The sequence below is a fragment of the Coregonus lavaretus genome (genome assembly GCF_964263955.1).
Source record: "Coregonus lavaretus genome assembly, chromosome: 30".
NCBI lineage: Eukaryota > Metazoa > Chordata > Actinopteri > Salmoniformes > Salmonidae > Coregonus > Coregonus lavaretus.
Genome location: NC_140017.1, coordinates 31,769,814 through 31,787,969, shown reverse-complemented (window position 1 = coordinate 31,787,969; position 18,156 = coordinate 31,769,814). Strand labels below are relative to the sequence as shown.

General features: G+C 45.0%; 1 protein-coding gene across 1 annotated transcript; it reads left to right on the top strand.

Annotated features, from left to right (window-relative positions):
* The first annotated feature begins 451 nt into the window (after positions 1-451).
* Positions 452-12,314, top strand: LOC311105388 (uncharacterized protein). Its single transcript, XM_084147533.1, has 5 exons — positions 452-2,733; positions 9,947-10,077; positions 10,975-11,061; positions 11,145-11,309; positions 11,404-12,314. The coding sequence occupies exons 1-5, from the start codon at positions 2,721-2,723 to the stop codon at positions 11,548-11,550; spliced, it is 543 nt and encodes a 180-aa protein (XP_084003659.1). The 5' UTR covers positions 452-2,720; the 3' UTR covers positions 11,551-12,314.
* Positions 12,315-18,156: the final 5,842 nt, after the last annotated feature.

Sequence of the window (18,156 nt, the reverse complement as noted above, 5' to 3'; positions counted from 1 at the left end):
CAGTTGGTGGAGAATGGAGCTTGCAATGCCAGGATAGTGGGTTTGATTCCTAGGACCACCCGTACGTAAAAATGTATGCACGCGTTTGGATAAAAGTGTCTGCTAAATGGCATATATATATATATATATATATATATATATATATATATATATATATATATATATATATATATATATATATACACAGCTGCGGAAAAAAATAAGAGACCACTGCAAAATGATCAGTTTCTCTGGTTTTACTATTTATAGGTATGCGTTTGGGTAAAAATAACATTTTTGTTTGTTTTATTCTATAAACTACTGACAACATTTCCCCCAGATTCCAAATAAAAATATTGTCATTTAGAGCATTTATTTGCAGAAAATGACAACTGGTCAAAATAACAAAAAAGATGCAGTGTTGTCAGACCTCGAATAATGCAAAGAAAATAAGTTCATGTTCATTTTTAAACAACACAATACTAATGTTTTAACTTAGGAAGAGTTCAGAAATCAATATTTGGTGGAATAACCCTGATTTTCAATCACAGCTTTCATGTGTCTTGGCATGCTCTCCACCAGTCTTTCACATTGATGTTGGGTGACTTTATGCCACTCCTGGCGAAAAATTCAAGCAGCTCGGCTTTGTTTGATGGCTTGTGACCATCCATCTTCCTCTTGATCACATTCCAGAAGTTTTCAATGGGCTTCAGGTCTGGAGATTGGGCTGGCCATGACAGGGTCTTGATCTGGTGGTCCTCCATCCACACCTTGATTGACCTGGCTGTGTGGCATGGTGCATTGTCCTGCTGGAAAAAACAATCCTCAGAGTTGGGGAACAATGTCAGAGCAAAAGGAAGCAAGTTTTCTTCCAGGACAACCTTGTACGTGGCTTGATTAATGCGTCCTTCACAAAGACAAATCTGCCCGATTTCAGCCTTGCTGAAGCACCCCCAGATCATCACCGATCCTCCACCAAATTTCACAGTGGGTGTAAGACACTGTGGCTTGTAGGCCTCTCCAGGACTCCGTCTAACCATTAGACGACCAGGTGTTGGGCAAAGCTGAAAATTGGACTCATCAGAGAAGATGACCTTACTCCAGTCCTCTACGGTCCAATCCTTATGGTCTTTTGCAAACCTCAGCCTGGCTCTTCTTTGCTTCTCATTGATTAAGTTTTTTTTTCTAGCTTTGCACAACTTCAGCCCTGCCCCTAGGAGCCTGTTTCGAACCGTCCTCGCCGTGCACTTCACCCCAGCTGCCGTTTGCCATTCTTTTTGTAGGTCACTTGATGTCATCCTACGGTTGTTGAGTGACATTCGAATGAGTTGGCGGTCATCCCGGTCAGTAGAGAGTCGTTTTCGCTCTCTGCCTGTCTTGTTGTCCCCAATGTCTGCTGCTTGACCTTGTTCTTATGAACCGCCGTCTTTGACATTTTAAGGATGGAAGCAACCTGACGCTCACAGTATCACTCTGCCAGTAAAGCCAGAATTGAACCCTTCTTTTCCTCACTCATAACTTTCCTTTTCAACTCTTTTGGCATGGTCAATAGTGATTTTTTGATTAATATTACTTTTGAGGTACTATTAGCACTGTTTTTGCCATCCAGCTGGTCCTATTGCAAGAGGATAGTGATGACCACAGCAGTGGATTTTTATACTTTTCCTTGTTAAATAAGATTTGGTTCATATGATCACCTAATCAGTACCTAATTCAGTAGAATGTGGTGTGCCTGTGTTGGAATTCAACAGACACTGGAATGGAAGTCATACATGTAGAGATGCTGATTTAAGACAAATCTGCAGTGGTCTTTTTATCTATATAGGAGGACTGCTGAGGCTGGGTAGAGAGATAGGGGGGCTTATCTCGCCACTGAACTATTCCTAGTGACTTTCACTCTAACCACCAAGCACTGCTTTTTAGTCTAATCTTGATATCAGCATAATTCACAGTCTGTGTGGCAGGAGTTGGAGTGGGGGGAATGAGAGTGCTCAGTGTTCACCAAACCCGCATGCAGTATGCACAATGTCCAAAGGCCATTTCTTAGTAAGCAAAATCCGGTGTGGTAGATTATGCAATAGCCTCTATACATCCAGATACATTATCAATATTCTAGGGATTAGATTATCTATTGACTCATGAAAGGAAATGGAGGTTGCCTAGGCCTACTCACAGGGATAATGACACAATGTAGGAAATAAGAGATGGTCAAACGATAATCATATTATTTTCTCTTCTTTTTTCTTTGAGCAAAAAAAAACAACATACCGGTTTGTCTTGTTCTATTCAGATTTGTTTTCCCGTGCATTTATCTCGTTTCATACCGCTTTTGGGCGAGTTCTCAGGAGGACACGATCAATTGTTCCGTTTATGTGTGCACCGTTGACACGAGGATGGCCAGCTGTCAAACATTAACGGCAGGGTAAAGTAAATATGACGTTCAGTCCACATTTTTTGCGGTTGCCTAAAACGCATACGAGTTGGATTTCATTAATTTGGTCGTTCATTTTTTCCAACTTTCTTCCGTTTTTAAAATATTAATGAAAAGTTAGGCTAGGCTATCGTCACTCGCTCACTGGATATTATACGTTTTATGGGCATGGGCATTTACGGATTGCTACATTTCAGGGATCACAAACATTTCCGCACATAGGTCCCTCCTGGATTAAATGGAACACGGGGACGAGCACCATGGAAGAAAAGTCCGCTATTGAAGGGCGTCATGCGCAGAGGAGCGGGTTATGGCTTTAAGCAGTGGGTATCCAAATGCGCTTTGCAGCATGCCTATCATCATACTATACGAATACACATGCAATGTGAATTATACATGTTTTGTTGAAGAGATCAGTTATAAACTTGGTTTATTAGACCCCTCAAGTGATTATATTTTAGGAGAATAAGTATAGATTTATGCATGGTGATAATTTGACCTTTTCTGGCAATGTGACACACTATCATAACATGTGACATACAAAGGGGAATTGTGTGCATTATTCATTGACATGCATTTCGTTAAGATGTTGTTGGAAAACACTACATGACCTAAAGTATGTGGACACCTGCTTGTCGAACATCTCCATGGGCATTAATATGGAGTTGGTCCCCCCTTTGCTGCTATAACAGCCTCAACTCTTCTGGGAAGGCTTTCCACTAGATGCTGGAACATTGCTGCGGGGACTTGGTTCCATTCAGCCACAAGAGCATTAGTGAGGTCAGGCACTGATGTTGGGCGATTAGGCCTGGCTCACAGTAGGCATTCCAATTCATCCCAAAGGTGTTTGATGGGGTTGAGGTCAGGGCTCTGTGCAGGCCAGTCAAGTTCTTCCACACGATCTCGACAAACCATTTCTGTATGGACCTCGCTTTGTGCATGGGGGCATTGTCATGCTGAAAAAGGAAAGGGCCTTCCCCAAACTGTTGCCACAAAGTTGGAAGCACAGAATTGTCTAGAATGTCATTGTATGCTGTAGCGTTAAGATTTCCCTTCACTGGAACTAAGGGGCCTAGCCCGAACCATGAAAAACAGCCCCAGACCATTATTCCTCCTCCACCAAACTTTACAGTTGGCACTATGCATTGGGGCAGGTAGCTTTCTCCTGGCATCCGTCAAAGCTAGCTGAATAAACTAAGTTAGAGTCTATTCCTAGAAACATTGAACCGCTGTAGTTTACAACATATAATTTCTAAAGTGGAAGTTGGGAGAGTTATATTTGAGTGTTTCCGTGAAAGGTAAGTGAGGGAGGCCCTGCTCTCTCGCTTCCCCAGATGTTTAGTTAATTTTATTCCGATATCTTTTGCATTATTGTAGCCTTTTCTGTAGCCTGTCAACTATGTGTCTGTCTATCCCTGTTTTCTCCTCTCTGCACAGGCCATACAAACGCTTCACACCGTGTGGCTGCTGCCACTCTAATCTGGTGGTCCCTGCGCGCACAACCCACGTGGAGTTCCAGGTCTCTGGCAGCCTCTGGAACTGCCGTTCTGCGGCCAACAAGGCAGAGTTCATCTCAGCCTATGCTACCCTCCAGTCCCTCGACTTCTTGGCGCTGACGGAAACATGGATTACCACAGAAAACACTGCTACTCCTACTGCTCTTTCCTCGTCTAATCATGTGTTCTCGCATACCCCGAGAGCATCTGGTCAGCGCGGCGGTGGCACAGGAATCCTCATCTCTCCCAAGTAGACATTCTATCTTTTCCCCCTGACCCATCTGTCTATCTCCTCATTTGAATTCCATGCTGTCACAGTCACTAGCCCATTCAAGCTTAACATCCTTATCATTTATCGCCCTCCAGGTTCCCTTGGAGAGTTCATCAATGAGCTTGACACCTTGATAAGTTCCTTTCCGGAGGATGGCTCACCCCTCACAGTTCTGGGTGACTTTAACCTCCCTACGTCTGCCTTTGACTAATTTCTCTCTGCCTCCTTCTTTCCACTCCTTTCCTCTTTTGACCTCACCCTGTCACCGTCCCCCCCTACTCACAAGGCAGGCAATACGCTTGACCTCATCTTTACTAGATGCTGTTCTTCTACTAATCTCACTGGCCTACCCTATGCTTTGACTTCTTTCTCCCCTCTCTCCAGATGAAATCTTGCGACTTGTGATGGCTGGCCGCCCAACAACCTGCCCGCTTGACCCTATCCCCTCCTCTCTTCTCCAAACCATTTCCGGAGACCTTCTCCCTTACCTCACCTCGCTCATCAACTCATCCTTTACCGCTGGCTATGTCCCTACATTCGATCCCGATGTCAACAACTACAGACCAGTATCCCTTCTTTCTTTTCTCTCCAAAACTCCTGAGTGTGCAACTCTCCTGCTATCTCTCTCAGAATTACCTTCTTGATCCAAACCAGTCAGGTTTCAAGACTGGTCATTCAACTGAGACTGCTCTTCTCTGTGTCACGGAGGCTCTCCGCACTGCTAAAGCTAACTTATCCTTCTAGACTTCTCTGCTGCCTTTGATACTGTGAACCATCAGATCCTCCTCTCCACCCTCTCAGAGTTGGGCATCTCCGGCACTGCTCACTCTTGGATTGCGTCCTACCTTACAGGTCGCTCCTACCAGGTGGCGTGGCGAGAATCTGTCTCCGCACCACGTGCTCTCACCACTGGTGTCCCCCAGGGCTCAGTTCTAGGCCCTCTCCTATTCTCTCTATACACCAAGTCACTTGGCTCTGTCATATCCTCACATGGTCTCTCCTATCATTGCTACGCAGACGACACCATTTATTTTCTCCTTTCCCCCTTCTGATAAGGTGGCGAATCGCATCTCTGCATGTCTGGCAGACATATCAGTGTGGATGTCGGATCACCATCTCAAGCTGAACCTTGGCAAGACGGAGCTGCTCTTCCTCCCGGGGAAGGACTACACGCTCCATGATCTCGCCATCACGGTTGACAACTCCATTGTGTCCTCCTCCCAGAGTGCAAAGAACCTTGGCGTGACCCTGGACAACACCCTGTCGTTCTCCGCTAACATCAAAGCGGTGACCCGATCCTGTAGGTTCATGCTCTACAACTTTCACAGAGTACGACCCTACCTTACACAGAAAGCGGCACAGGTCCTAATCCAGGCACTTGTCATCTCCCGTCTGGATTACTCCAACTCGCTGTTGGCTGGGCTCCCTGCCTGTGCCATTAAACCCCTACAACTTATCCAGAGTGCTGCAGCCCGTCTGGTGTTCAACCTTCCCAAATTCTCTCATGTCACCCCGCTCCTCCGCACACTCCACTGGCTTCCAGTTGAAGCTCGCATCTACTACAAAACCATGGTGCTTGCCTACAGAGCTGTGAGGGGAACGGCACCTCCTTACCTTCAGGCGCTGATCAGACCCTACACCCAAACGAGGGCACTACATTCATCCACCTCTGGCCTGCTAGCCCCCCTACCTCTACGGAAGCACAGTTCCCGCTCAGCCCAGTCAAAGCTATTCGCTGCTCTGGCACCCCAATGGTGGAACAAGCTCCCCCACGATGCCAGGACAGCGGAGTCACTGACCAACTTCCGGGGACACTTGAAACCATACCTCTTTAAGGGAAACCTGGAATAGTCTAACAGTAATCCTTCTACACCCCCCCCTCCCCCAGTGGTGGTTGTCCGACTGGCTATCCTAAGTTGAATGCACCAATTTGTAAGTCGCTCTGGATAAGAGCGTCTGCTAAATTACTTAAATGTAAATCTAAATGTCAAACCCAGATTCGTCCGTCGGACTGCCAGATGGTGAAGCGTGATTTATCACAACAGAGAATGCGTTTCCACTGCTCCAGAGTCCAATGGCGGCGAACTTTACACCATTCCAGCCGACGTTTGGCATTGCGCATGGTGATCTTAGGCTTGTGTGCAGCTACTCGGCCATGGAAACCCATTTCATGAAGCTCCCGATGAACAGTTCTTGTGCTGACGTTGCTTCCAGAGGCACTTTGGAACTCGGTAGTGAGTGTTGCAACCAGACAATTTTTATGCGCTGTGCGCTTCAGCACTCGGCGGCCCCATTTTGTGAGCTTGTGTGGCCTACCACTTCGCGGCTGAGCCTTTGTTGTTCATATACGTTTCCACTTCACAATAACAGCACTTACAGTTGATTGGGGCAGCTCTCGCAGGGCAGTAATTGGAAGAACTGACTTGTTGGATAGGTGGCATCCTATGACGGTGCCACATTGAAAGTCACTGAGCTCTTCAGTACAGGCCATTCTACTGTCAATGTTTGTCTATGGAGATTGCATGGCTATGTGCTCAATTTTAACACCTGTCAGCAACGGGTGTCGCTGAAATAGCCGAATCCACTAATTTGAAGTTGTGTCTGCATGCTTTTGCAAATATAGTGTATCTTTTCAAATGTACCACAATACCTATTTTAGGTATCTGATTGATGCTCTTTTGTTTGTGCAAACCGATTCATCTTTCCCTCGATTCTGACTAGTTTCCCAGTCCCTGCCGCTGAAAAACATCCGAACAGCATGATGCTGCCACCACCATACTTCACCGTAAGGATGGTGCCAGGTTTCCTCCAGACGTGACGTCTGGCATTCAGGCAAAAGAGTTCAATCTTGGTTTCATCAGACCAGAGAATCTTGTTTCCCATGGTCTGAGAGTCCTTTAGGTGCCTTTTGGCAAACTCCAAGCGGGCTGTCATGTGCCTTTTACTGAGGAGTGGCTTCCGTCTGGCCACTCTACCATAAAGGCCTGATTGGTGGTGCTGTAGAGATGGTTGTCCTTCTGGAAGGTTCTCCCATCTCCACAGAGGAGCTGGAGCTCATTCAGAGTGACCATCGGGTTCTTGGTCACTTCCCTGACCAAGGCCCTTCTCCCCCGATTGCTCAGTTTGATGGTTTGGCGGTCTTGGTGGTTCCAAACTTCTTCCATTTAAGATTGATGGAGGCCACTGTGTTCTTGGGGACCTTCAATGCTGCAGAAATGTTTTGGTACCCTTCCCCAGATCTGTGCCTCGACACAATCCTGTCTTGGAGCTCTACGGACAATTCCTTCGACCTCATGGCTTGGTTTTTGCTCTGACATGCACTGTCAACTGTGGGACCTTATATAGACAGGTGTGTGCCTTTCCAAATCATGTCCAATCAATTGAATTTACCATACAGTGGGGGAAAAAAGTATTTAGTCAGCCACCAATTGTGCAAGTTCTCCCACTTAAAAAGATGAGAGAGGCCTGTAATTTACATCATAGGTACACGTCAACTATGACAGACAAATTGAGGGGAAAAAATCCAGAAAATCACATTGTAGGATTTTTTATGAATTTATTTGCAAATTATGGTGGAAAATAAGTATTTGGTCACCTACAAACAAGCAAGATTTCTGGCTCTCACAGACCTGTAACTTCTTCTTTAAGAGGCTCCTCTGTCCTCCACTCGTTACCTGTATTAATGGCACCTGTTTGAACTTGTTATCAGTATAAAAGACACCTGTCCACAACCTCAAACGGTCACACTCCAAACTCCACTATGGCCAAGACCAAAGAGCTGTCAAAGGACACCAGAAACAAAATTGTAGACCTGCACCAGGCTGGGAAGACTGAATCTACAATAGGTAAGCAGCTTGGTTTGAAGAAATCAACTGTGGGAGCAATTATTAGGAAATGGAAGACATACAAGACCACTGATAATCTCCCTCGATCTGGGGCTCCACGCAAGATCTCACCCCGTGGGGTCAAAATGATCACAAGAACGGTGAGCAAAAATCCCAGAACCACAAGGGGGGACCTAGTGAATGACCTGCAGAGAGCTGGGACCAAAGTAACAAAGCATACCATCAGTAACACACTACGCCGCCAGGGACTCAAATCCTGCAGTGCCAGACGTGTCCCCCTGCTTAAGCCAGTACATGTCCAGGCCCGTCTGAAGATTTCTAGAGTGCATTTGGATGATCCAGAAGAGGATTGGGAGAATGTCATATGGTCAGATGAAACCAAAATATAACTTTTTGGTAAAAACTCAACTCGTCGTGTTTGGAGGACAAAGAATGCTGAGTTGCATCCAAAGAACACCATACCTACTGTGAAGCATGGGGGTGGAAACATCATGCTTTGGGGCTGTTTTTCTGCAAAGGGACCAGGACGACTGATCCGTGTAAAGGAAAGAATGAATGGGGCCATGTATCGTGAGATTTTGAGTGAAAACCTCCTTCCATCAGCAAGGGCATTGAAGATGAAACGTGGACGAAGGAGTGGCTTCGTAAGAAGCATTTCAAGGTCCTGGAGTGGCCTAGCCAGTCTCCAGATCTCAACCCCATAGAAAATCTTTGGAGGGAGTTGAAAGTCCGTGTTGCACAGCGACAGCCCCAAAACATCACTGCTCTAGAGGAGATCTGCATGGAGGAATGGGTCAAAATACCAGCAACAGTGTGTGAAAACCTTGTGAAGACTTACAGAAAACGTTTGACCTGTGTCATTGCCAACAAAGGGTATATAACAAAGTATTGAGTAACTTTTGTTATTGACCAAATACTTATTTTCCACCATAATTTGCAAATAAATTCATAAAAAAATCCTACAGTGATTTTCTAGATTATTTTTTCTCAATTTGTCTGTCATAGTTGACGTGTACCTATGATGAAAATTACAGGCCTCTCTCATCTTTTTAAGTGGGAGAACTTGCACAATTGGTGGCTGACTAAATACTTTTTCCCCACTGTAGGTGGACTCCAATCAAGTTGTAGAAACATCTCAAGGATGATCAATGGAAACAGGATGCACCTGAGCTCAATTCCGAGTCTCATAGCAAAGGGTCTGAATACTTATGTTAAGAAGGTATTTCTGTTTTTTTATTTTAATAAATGTTTTACATTCCTAAAAATCAGTTTTCACTTTTTTATTATGGGGTGTTGTGTGTAGATTGAGGAAAAAACAAACAATTTAATCAATTTTAAAATAAGGCTGTAATGTAACAAAATGTGGGAAAAAGTCAAGGGGTCTGATTACTTCCCGAATGCACTGTAATTGTTTTTGTCCGAGTTTGTGTTATGGGCCTATCCTTTTAAGATCATACATAGAAATATCATGTTTAGACTTGCCCAACAGAATTATAAACTTTGTTTTTTTATATAGAAGAAAATATCCCTGGTATGGTCTTTTGTTTGGCCACAGGGATATCAGATAATGGAACTTGGCATTCTTTTTATTATTTTGGAGAACATGTTGAAGCAAGGAACGTCCGTTCAGGTCACCAGAAGAGTGTTGGGTAATCTATGGAGAGTAATGACAAAACTATGCCTTTTTTGTCAAGATACAGTGTGAGATAACACTTGCCCTGGATCCTGTGTTGAAGGAGTCTCCAAAAAATAGCCAGTGTAAGAAAGACATTAGGTGGAAACAGATTGTGTAAATGTGGTCAAACCTACCTCTTTTAGAGACACTGAACTAGTCTAGGAACAGAGGCCATCTTGATTGTAGTGTGGGACACATTCACCATTGTAATCCCAGAGCCTAAGTAATCTCTGCTCTTCACTCCTTTAGGACTTCTGCTCCTGCTGTTGTGCGTGGTTTCTTCTGAGGTACCCAACGTCCAGACGAGACCAATCGACTTTGTGTGCGACGCACACGCCAGGAGAAACATGAACAACATGAAGGACCTGGAGGTTGCCATGGTGAGAGACAGAGACTTGGCAATCACACAGAAATCCACACATTGTGCCTATCTTATTTGGTTTTATGTACACTGAACAAAAATATAAACGCAACAACAATTTCAAAGATTTTACTGAGGTACAGTTCATATGGGGAAATCAGTCAATTGAAATAAATTCATTAGGTCCTTATCTATGGATTTCACTTGACTGGGAATACAGATATGCATCCGTTGGTCACAGCTCCTGTACCTTTAAAAAAATGGGCCTCACAATGGGCCTCAGGATCTCATCACAGTATTTTTGTGCATTCAAATTGCCACTGATAAAATGCAATTGTGTTCATTGTCCGTAGCTTATGCCTGCCCATACCATAACCCCACCATCACTATGGGGCACTCCATTCACAACGTTGACATCAGCAAACCACTCACCCACACGACACCATGCACATGGTCTGCGGTTGTGAGACCGGTTGGACATACTGACAAAAAACGTTGGAGGTGGCTTATGGTAGAGAAATTAACATTACATTATCTGGCAATAGCTCTGGTGGACATTCTTGCAGTCAGCATGCCAATTGCATGCTCCCTCAAAACTTGAGACATCTGTGGCATTGTGTTGTGTGACAAAACTGCACATTTTACAGTGGCCTTTTATTGTCCCCAGCACAAGGTGCACCTGCGTAATGATCATGCTGTTTATTCAGCTTCTTGATATGCCACACCTGTCAGGTGGGTGGATTATCTTGGCAAAGGCGAAATGCTCACTCAAATTTGTGCACAAAATTTGAGAGAAATAAGCTTTTTGTGAGTATGGAAGATTTCTGGTATCTTTTACTTCAGCTCATGAAACATGGGACCAACACTTTACATGTTGCGTTTATATTTTTGTTCAGTGTATCTTTGATCCATCCAGGTTGGCTGTAGTGGTTCAGACCAACTCCCCTCCTTCCTTCAGCTACCCTGTGTCAGGATTCTAAAGGCATCCTGGGATCACAAATCTGTAAGCATTTCTCTCAATAACACTTACATCTATAATGCTCTATAACGCATAAAGTTGCAAATCGATTGTGTGTGTGTACCTAGTTACAGCAGAAGCGTGCTGAAGTGAGAGGGGCTCTGGGGGTGTTGTTGGACGGTGTGGGGAGAGTGAGGACACAGACCAAACTCAGCTGTCAGTCATCTTTGCTGGAGAGACTGGAGCATGGAATCACAAACTACCTGCACATAGTCACCAACCTGGACATCACGGTGAGACGCACACACATGCACGCACACTTTAATTATTGTCAGCCTTCTCTCTCCCCCCTCACAAACACTTGACTGTGTGTCTGTTGGTCCACAGGGTGACTTGACAGACCCAGACCCAGGTTGTCCCAGCCAGCAGAGCCGGAGTCTGACCCAGGTGTTGCAGCTGTATGGCAGGCTGCTCCGGGGGAAGCTGGAGTGGCTCTCCCTGGACCTCAGAGACAGCTGTCTGGACCAGAGATGATGACCTTGGATTTCTTCTACCCCTCGCCCTAATTATCAATGCTGAACTGGATGAGGAATCTAGGCTGACCAGAAGACTGCACTAGCACTCCCTGGTGGAGGCTGTCTGTACTACATGGCAGTGTTTTGCTGCCACCTGGATTTATTAATGGAGGTAGGTCACCTTTTTCTGGTGATGTATAGTATGGTGTTGTACCTGTTGAGGAGTAGGTGGGATCTGCTATCAGAAGAAGGCACTGTCAGAGAGAGCAATACCAAGACCAAAGAGACTGGACCTATGCTCTTATTAGATAAGACAATTCTAAAGACTTTTGCCCTGACTTTAAAGTGCCTCTGTGCCAAATTGGAAGAAGACTTGCTACATTATTTTCAAATGGGAATTTCAACAGAGTAAAGGTAGCCTAACATGCATGGATTTTCACAGAAAGAAACATCCATGGTGGAAATATAGTTGGTTAAAATGGATTACTACACTGTTTGGATGAATGGAAGAGGAATACTTTTGAAGAACGACTGGTTTGTAAAAGTTTGCGCCAAAAGACTGAATGAAAATGTCAAGAGAGGGAGAAAGAGTTTGTTTGTTATATTCTATATGTAGCTTCTCTCTCTCTGTGAATATGATTGATATTAAAGTGTCCTTGTCAACAAAACATTTTGGACTGTCATATTTTGTATTGGAATATTATTTGCTCATATTTCTGTATTTGCTTAAAATGTGTAATGTGCATGATATGGTCTATTATATGGAGTTTTATTACAAAATTATCATTGATAAAGTGCATTCCATTAAAGGCTCAGTGCAGTCATAATTCTGTTTTCCTTTGTTTTGTATCATATTGTACAACAGCTGAAGAAACTAACACTGTAAAAGTGTTAAAGAATTTGATCAGTGTTATTTCCTGATAGTTACTGGTTGAAAATACAATCTACCTACAGGACCTTTAAATCAGCAGGTTTGAGAAGGGTGCAATTGCGGCCCACAATTTGGGCCTCCCTGCACGTGGGCATTCTTGCATCTGCTGGAACACTCTTTATAGTTCTATTGGTGCATTTTTAAGCTAGGACTCCGCTACACAGTCAGGAGGTGGGGGTGCTCCAGTACAGTAGGTGGCGGTAATCAGTGGTGTAGTGGAGGGTATACGCAGGTATACACCGTATACCCACTTTTTTTGGTGGGCATTGCGCATACTCACTTTTTAATCCCCACGATGCGTATCAAAGTAGTGTAGTGGAGGTATACCCTGTATCAACTACTAAGGCTGATGGAACAGATCAGAATTTTTAGCTTAAAGTGTTGATAAATAATTATTTCTTCACATTATGAGTGCAGCATTGTGCACATGGCAGTAGGCCTACGTGCAAATGTTCCAAAATGGAATTTGTGGGAAAACACAGCGGTTTCATGGACAGAGATGGAAATATCTGTTAGAAATGTAGAAAGAGGGGAGATCTAAAGATGCAACAAATATAATTAGTTTGAGCCAATCCGTTGTGTTGTGACAAGGTAGGGGGGGTATACAGAAGATAGCCCTATTTGGTGAAAGACCAAGTCGATATTATGGCAAGAACAGCTCAAATAAGCAAAGAGAAACGACAGTCCATCATTACTTTAAGACATGAAGATCAGTCAATACAGAAAATGTCAAGGACTTTGAAAGTTTCTTCAAGTGCAGTCACAAAAACCATCAAGCGCTATGATGAAACTGGCTCTCATGTGGACCGCCACAGGAATGGAAGACCCAGAGCTACCTCTGCTGTGGAGGATAAGTTCATTAGAGTTATCAGCCTCAGAGATTGCAGCCCAAATAAATGCTTCACAGAGTTCAAGTAACAGACACATCTCAACATCAACTGTTCAGAGGGGACTGTATGAATCAGGCCTTCATGGTTGAATTGTTGCAAAGAAACCGTTGAAACCTGTTGCAGACGAGGATGGCAGCCTCGCGACTAGCTCTTAGGAAACTTTGCGGTATTTCTTTTTTTTTTATGTATTATTTTTTACATTATTAGCTCAGAAAGTGTTTTGTATCATTACATACAGCTGGGAAAAACTATTGGATATCAGCGCGGCGGTAACTCACCAGGAATACGACCAGGAATACGACTTTCCCGAAGCAGATCCTTTGTTTGCTCTCCCCAGGGCAATTGAACTGATTCCAGCGGCTGACCCAAAACATCGCCGGCGGAGGAGAGGCACTCGGAGCGGCCTGCTGGTTGGACTTAGGAGGCGCGCACACCACCCACCGCTTCCAAGTATACTACTCGCTAATGTTCAGTCTCTGATTAACAAGCTCAACGAGCTCTGGGCAAGGATTTCTTTCCAGAGAGACATCAAGGCCTGTAACATACTTTGTTTCACGGAAACATGGCTCTCTGGGGATATTCTGTCGAAATCGGTCCAGCCAGATGGGTTCTCAGTTCATTGCGCAGACAGGAATAATTATTTCTCCGGGAAGCAGAAGGGCGGAGGTGTGTGTTTCATGATTAACGACTCATGCCGACCGTATTATCTCCCAAGATAATTTTATTTGGTTATAGACATGGCCGTGTATATCCCCCCTCAAGCTGATACCACGACGGCCCTCAAAGAACTTCACTAGACTTTACGCAAACTGGAAACCACATATCCTGAGGCTGCATTTATTGTAGCCGGGGATTTTAACAAAGCAAATTTGAGGACTAGGCTGCCGAAGTTCTATCAACATATCGACTGTTGTACTCGCGCTGCTAAAATCCTCAACCATTGCTATTTAAACTTCCGGGATGGTTATAAGGCCCTCCCCCGCCATTCTTTCGGCAAACCTAACCACGACTCCATTTAGCTCCTACCTTCCTATAGGCATAAACTCAAACAGGAAGGACTATTCGACGCTGGTCTGACCAATCGGAATCCATATTTCAAGACTGTTTTGATCACGCGGACTGGGATATGTTTCGGGTAGCCTCCGAGAAGAACATCGACGAATACGGTGACTGAGTTTATCAGGAAGAATATAGGTGTGTTGTGCCAACTGTGACTATTAAAACCTACCCTAACCAGAAACTGTGGATAGATGAAAGCGCGAACCACCGCATTTAACCACGGCAAGGTGACTGGGAATATGGCAGAATACAAACATTGTAGCTACTCACTCCGCAAGGCAATTAAACTGGCAAAACATCAGTATAGAGACAAAGTGGAGTCGCAATTCAATCAATGGCTCAGACACGAGACGTATGTGGCAGGGTCTACAGACAATCACGGACTACAAAAGAAAAACCAGCCACGTCGCCGACACCGACGTCTCGCTTCCAGACAAGCTAAACACCTTCTTCGCCCGCTTTGAGGATAACACAGTGCCACCGACGAGGCCTACTACCAATGACTGTGGCCTCTCCTTCTCCGTGGCCGACGTGAGTAAGACATTTAAGTATGTCAACCCGCGCAAGGCTGCCGGCCCAGACGGCATCCCTAGCCGTGTCCTCAGAGCATGCGCAGAACAGCTGGCTGGTGTGTTTACGGACATATTCAATCTCTCCCTTTCCCATTCTGCTGTTCCCACATGCTTCAAGATGGCCACCATGGTTCCTGTACCCAAGAAAGCAAAGGTAACTGAACTAAATGACTATCGCCCCGTAACACTCACCTCTGTCATCATGAAGTGCTTTGAGAGGCTAGTTAAGGATCATATCACCTCTACCTTACCTGTCACCCTAGACCCACTTGAATTTGCTTACCGCCCCAATAGATCCACAGACGATGCAATCGCCATCACACTGCCCTATACCATCTGGACAAGAGGAATACCTATGTAAGAATGCTGTTCATTGACTATAGCTCAGCATTCAACACCATAGTACCCTCCAAGCTCATCATTAAGCTCGAGGCCCTGGGTCTGAACCCCGCCCTGTGCAACTGGGTCCTGGACTTCCTGATGGGCTGCCTCCAGGTGGTGAAGGTAGGAAACAACATCTCTACTTTGCTGATCCAACACTGGGGCCCCACAAGGGTGCGTGCTCAGCCCCCTCCTGTACTCCCTGTTCACCCATGACTGCGTGGCCAAGCACGCCTCCAACTCAATCATCAAGTTTGCAGACGACAAAACAGTAGTAGGCTTGATTACCAACAATGACGAGACTGCCTACACGGAGGAGGTGAGGGCTCTGGGAGTGTGGTGCCAGGTAAATAACCTCTCACTCAACGTCAACAAAACGAAGGAGATGATCGTGGACTTCAGGAAACAGCAGAGGGTGCACCTTCCTATCCACATCGACAAGACCGCAGTGGAGAAGGTGGAAAGCTTAAAGTTCCTTGGCGTACACAACACTGACAAACTGAAATGGTCCATCCACGCAGACAGTGTGGAGAAGAAGGCGCAACAGAGCCTCTTCAACCTCAGGAGGCTGAAGAAATTTGGATTGGCACCTAAAACCCTCACAAACGTTTACAGATGCACAATTGAGAGCCTCCTGTTGGGCTGTATCACCGCCTGGTATGGCAACTGCACCGCCCGCAACCGCACCGCCCGCAACCGCAGGGCTCTCCAGAGGGTGGTGCAGTCTGCCGAACGCATTACCGGGGGCAAACTACCCCCCTTCCAAGACACTTACAGCACCCGATGTCACAGGAAGGCCAAAAAGATCCGCAAGGACATCAACCACCCGAGCCACTGCCTGTTCACCCCACTATCATCCAGAAGGCGAGGTCAGTACGGGTGCATCAAAGCTGGGACAGAGAGAATGAAAAACAGCTTCTATCTCAAGGCCATCAGACTGTTAAATAGCCATCACTAGCACATTAGAGGCTGCTGCTGCCTATTGAAATCACTAGTCACTTTAATTATGTTTACATATCTTGCACTACTCATCTCATATACATGTACTGTATTCTATTCTATAATATTCTAATGTATCTTAGTCCATGCCGCTCGGTCATTGCTTGTCCATACATGTATATATTCTTAAATTCCATTCCTTACTAGATTTGTGTGTATATGTTGTGAAATTGTTAGATATTACTTGTTAGATATTACTGCACTGTCAGAGCTAGAAGCACAAGCATTTCGCTACATTCGCAATAACATCTGCTAAACACGTGTATGTGACAAATAAAATGTAATTTGATACTAAAGGACACCAATAAGAAGAAGGGACCTGCTTGGGCCAAGAAACACGAGCAATGGACATTAGACCGGTGGAAATGTGTCCTTTGGTCTGGAGTCCATATTGGAGATTTTTGGTTCCAACCGCCGTGTCTTTGTGAGACGCGGTGTGGGTGAACGGATGATCTCCGCATGTGTAGTTCCCACCGTAAAGCATGGAGGAGGTGTTATGGTGTGGGGGTGCTTTGCTGGTGACACTGTCTGTGATTTATTTAGAATTCAAGGCACACTTAACCAGCATGGCTACCACAGCATTCTGCAGCAATACGGCATCCCATCTGGTTCATCCTTGGGAGCAATTTCCAAACGCCTGAAGGTACCACATTCATCTGTACAAACAATAGTACGCAAGTATAAACACCATGGGACCACGCAACCGTCATACCGCTCAGGAAAGAGACGCGTTCTGTCTCCTAGAGATGAACGTACTTTGGTGCGAAAAGTGCAAATCAATCCCAGAACAACAGCAAAGGACCTTGTGAAGATGCTGGAGGAAACAGGTACAAAAGTATCTATATCCACAGTAAAACGAGACCTATATCGACATAACCTGAAAGGACGCTCAAGCAAGGAAGAAGCCACTGCTCCAAAACCGCCATAAAAAAGCTACGGTTTGCAAATGCACATGGGGACAAAGATCGTACTTTTTGGAGACATTTCCTCTGGTCTGATGAAACAAAAATAGAAATGTTTGGCCATAATGACCATCGTTATGTTTGGAGGAAAAAGGGGGACGCTTGCAAGCCGAAGAACACCATCCCAATCGTGAAGCACGGAGGTGGCAGCATCATGCTGTGGGGGTGCTTTGCTGCAGGAGGGCCTGGTGCACTTCACAAAATAGATGTCATCATGAGGAAGGAAAATTATGTGGATATATTGAAGCAACATCTCAAGACATCAGTCAGGAAGTTAAAGCTTGGTCGCAAATGGGTCTTCCAAATGGACAATGACTACAAGCATACTCAGAGATGTAACTCAGTTGGTAGAGCATGGCGTTTGCAACGCAGGGTTGTGGGTTCGATTCCCACGGGGGGCCAGTATGAAAAAAATAAAAAATAAATAATGTATGCACTCACTAACTAAGTCGCTCTGGATAAGAGCGTCTGCTAAATGACTAAAATATAAATGTAATGATACTCACAAAGTCAAGGTATTGGAGTGGCCATCATAAAGCCCTGACCTCAATCCTATAGAAAATGTGTGGGCAGAACTGAAAAAGCGTGTGCGAGCAAGGAGGCCTACAAACCTGACTCAGTTACACCAGCTCTGTCAGGCGGAATGGGCCAAAATTCACCCAACTTACTGTGAGAAGCTTGTGGAAGGCTACCCGAAACGTTTGACCCAAGTTAAACTATTTAAAGGCAATGATACCAAATACTAATTGAGTGTATGTAAACTCACTGGGAATGTGATGAAATAAATAAAAGCTGAAATAAATCTCTCTACTATTATTCTGTCATTTCACA